Source organism: Mycetomoellerius zeteki, unplaced genomic scaffold (genome assembly GCF_001594055.1).
Source record: "Mycetomoellerius zeteki isolate Tzet28-1 unplaced genomic scaffold, Tzet1.0 scaffold149, whole genome shotgun sequence".
NCBI classification, from domain to species: domain Eukaryota; kingdom Metazoa; phylum Arthropoda; class Insecta; order Hymenoptera; family Formicidae; genus Mycetomoellerius; species Mycetomoellerius zeteki.
Genome location: NW_017256436.1, coordinates 1,711,965 through 1,715,330, shown reverse-complemented (window position 1 = coordinate 1,715,330; position 3,366 = coordinate 1,711,965). Strand labels below are relative to the sequence as shown.

At 43.8% G+C, this 3,366-nt stretch overlaps 1 protein-coding gene across 1 annotated transcript; it reads right to left on the bottom strand.

Annotated features, from left to right (window-relative positions):
* Positions 1 to 1,412: 1,412 nt before the first annotated feature.
* LOC108732197 (uncharacterized) lies at positions 1,413 to 2,498 on the bottom strand. Its single transcript, XM_018462877.1, has one exon. The coding sequence runs from the start codon at positions 2,496 to 2,498 to the stop codon at positions 1,413 to 1,415; it is 1,086 nt and encodes a 361-aa protein (XP_018318379.1).
* Between the last annotated feature and the right edge of the window lie 868 nt (positions 2,499 to 3,366).

The following is a 3,366-nucleotide window of genomic DNA, read 5'->3' as shown; positions in this document are numbered from 1 at the left end:
AGGAAGAAACCCCGAATGTAAGGACGTTGAGTTGAAACGTTCTGATCGCGCCGTCTTTACGCCATAATATCCGCTGATATCGACGATCATCTTCATGTACTATAATAGCACCTGACGGTACATTTTCTCGATATCAGCGGAGATGACATAATTATAAGTGCGAAAATGGATCAAATGTGAGAATAATTTGTCTTGTATTGTGGGGCCTGTCATCAACATATCGTTCAAAGATACACCGGAATTGGATTTTGCTGATGCGTCGAACACTATGCGAACCTTGGTGGTTTCACTCGATTCCTTTGTCACCGCGTGATGTGGCATGTAGTAACCGTCGTCATCCGGTTCCTCGATCATCGACATATGTCCTAATTGCAAATATTCTTCAAAAATCCGTTCGTACTCGGTTCTTAGGGACGTATTCATATTGAGCTTGCGTTCTAACGATAATAAACATTTGAGCGCTGTTGTTCGAGTTGCTGAGACGTTTATCTGTTTTGATAAAAGGTAAGCGAACTACATAACGTCCATCGTCACGACGTGAGACGGTGTTTAAAAAATACGATTCGCATTCGATTTCCTCTTTCGATCTCGCCCTCTCCTCCGAAATGTCCTCTATCAACCAAAATTTCGTTAATTGATTTTCTAAACCCGTCATATAGCACGTATTTTTTGATGACGATTGTGGTGAAGCACCGCCAGCGATCACCCATCCTAAGCGCGTGTTTTGGAGATGCAGATCGTACCCTTCGCGGGATAGATCAATTTGTCCGTCGGAAAATAAAGACAACGTCGCGCCCGAGCCTATTAATATCTCGACGGGTCGCGGCAGATGGAACTCCGGATCTGCTAATTTGATGCCTGACGGTAAAGTTAATGAACCTCGCGGGAAAATTTCCGAAGACACTAAATCTGTAATAGTCGGTATCGTTAAGCACACGATGGTTTTGGAGAAACTTTTATCTAACGATTGTATGGCAATTTCCACTATACCCTTCGATACAGTATTGACAGCGTTGATCGCGCTGATCGTTGATGATTTTTTTATTATCCGCACTCCTAACCGCTCCACGATGGATTCCGTGATAAAGTTTGTAGTCGCGCACGTGTCTAAGAGTGCTCGACATTCGATACCAACATGAGTGTTACGTTTGGAGTTGCATATATATATTAATGCACTTGTTAGAAGCTGTGGAGTAACGTATGGTATAGTTAATGCAACGAGACTCGGTGCGCTGCGATCGGATAAAATTGATAGTCATTTAGATTGAATGTTCGTGGAATTAGACAGATCCGTTTTGTTCGCGTGATTGTCGTTATGCAACAGGGTGTTGTGACGTTTCTGACATACCGTACAATTTGAGAATTTACACGGTACCTCGTAATGAGAGGTAATTGAAGCATAGTTTCGCCTTTCACACCATGTCGATACGTTCTGTCACGGCTAATTGTTTAAATACGTTACACGTATAAAGCGGATGTCGTTTGCCTTTACACGCAATGCAATTGCGCGATGCCTTTACTACAAGTGCCCGATTCGACGCGTCGAATTTCCTCTTCTTGAATGGCGGTTCGTACTTGCTCTTATTTGTTTCTGTTGATATCGGTCGCTCCCGTATCGACGCGCACACCGCTGTTTTGTATACGAATTCATATAAGTCTTCGAGTTTGGGAAAGGTGTCTCTCACAAGCGTCGACTGCCATTTATCTAACGTCGCTTTCGGTAATTTGCTTTCTATGAGATACACGATCATCTCTTGTCCGATTGTGACGCCTAACGTATTTAATGCCGCGATGTGTTGCTGAGCATCGTCAGCGAGCTTTGTCAAATCGCTTGTATTTTCCTTGTCTAACATAGGCAAATTTACCATAGCCGCGAGGTGTCGCATGATTAGGATCCGTTTCACTTCGTACGAACGCTCAAGCAACTCCCAAGCCTTCGTATAACTCACCCCGTCGATCGCAAATATTTTTATTTTATTGCCGGCCTCATCTGTTAACGCGGATTTCAGATAATGTAATTTGTCGACGTCTGTTAAATCCGTTTGCGCGCCAATCATAGAAGAGAACGTGTTTTTGAACGACAACCAATTTTCAAATTTGCCATCGAATGTCGGGAGAGGAGCTTCGGGAAGTTTGACGCGTCTTTTTTTGAACGTTGTTGCTGTTTCCGTGTTCTCGATTCGGATTTCGTCACTCGATATACCGTCGTCCTTATTCGCTATATTCGCCGCGCTCAACTTATTCTCGACGTTGCCCGCGAGAGTGTAAAATCGTTCTTGTATATTAGAGAATTCGGAATGATGAACGTCGCTCGGATCTAACACCGCGAGCTCATCACTATACTCTTCAAACGCGTGGTATAGTTCGGTTAAACGCGTGATACGTAATCTCAAGGTTTTGCCGTCTATTTTGTCTTTGTCGAGGAGATTGGCCAGAGTCGTGATCTGCGACTTTAGCAACGTCCGCTTTTGCACGAGGAGTTTAATTTTGTCGGCCATTATTATATGATTTGTGATAGATTGAAATCGGATAACTTACTGTGCGAACGATATCATTAGATCAATGTAAAATATCGTTCGAAAATCCCGCCAACCAGGAATATCAGCACTCGATATTGCGTCCAGTGGTCGTCTCCTTCGTGTGGTAGTCCGGATTGTATGCGGGTTTCCGTGAACCTCACAGGAGGCACCAAATGTTTTGTTGATATGTATTTAATAATGGATGATCATATGACTTACAGACACACACATATATGTTTATAGTTATGAGTTAAATTTATATAAATGTTCACAAGTTCCGCATTGCATATATTTTAGATATAGACACCGCCTGGGGGATAATACCCTGAGTCACTTCGTCGCGGACACGTGATAACTGAAATTCGTATCACGTTGGCTCTAATTACAATTATTCGCGTAAACGTATTCCGTGAAGGAGCCGATCTTTTCCGTGGCACGGGTCGATTTTGACTGAATCCCTTCGTTGATTCCCGATGGTCGTTCGCCCTCGTCGTATTTCCCGAAGTTTCCCGAGTCTTGTTGATCGATAGATCACAGAAAGCCGCGAAATTGACGACTGCGACAACGAGATGACCGATGTGCGGCAATTCGAGCGCCGACAAGGCAAAGGAACTCTTCAGTTCGCGATCAAAGATGCCGACTATGTTCCCCAATACCGCGTTGTACACCTTTGAAGTCATACCGCGTGCCTTCGCTCCTTCGCGGTACGTGTGATTATTGGTTAATATAAATGTATGTATGTGTATGTATGATTGTACGAGCCGTCCGCTGTACGCTTACTTTTTTGTCGTGCACGACTTGTAGGACTTATGTACGGAACATACTCCCCCCGTTGAGAGAGTCAACG

What these genes read in the sequence shown, in the direction of transcription:
- LOC108732197 (XM_018462877.1), bottom strand. Translation starts at nt 2,498, where the DNA reads ATGGCCGACAAAATTAAACTCCTCGTGCAAAAGCGGACGTTGCTAAAG.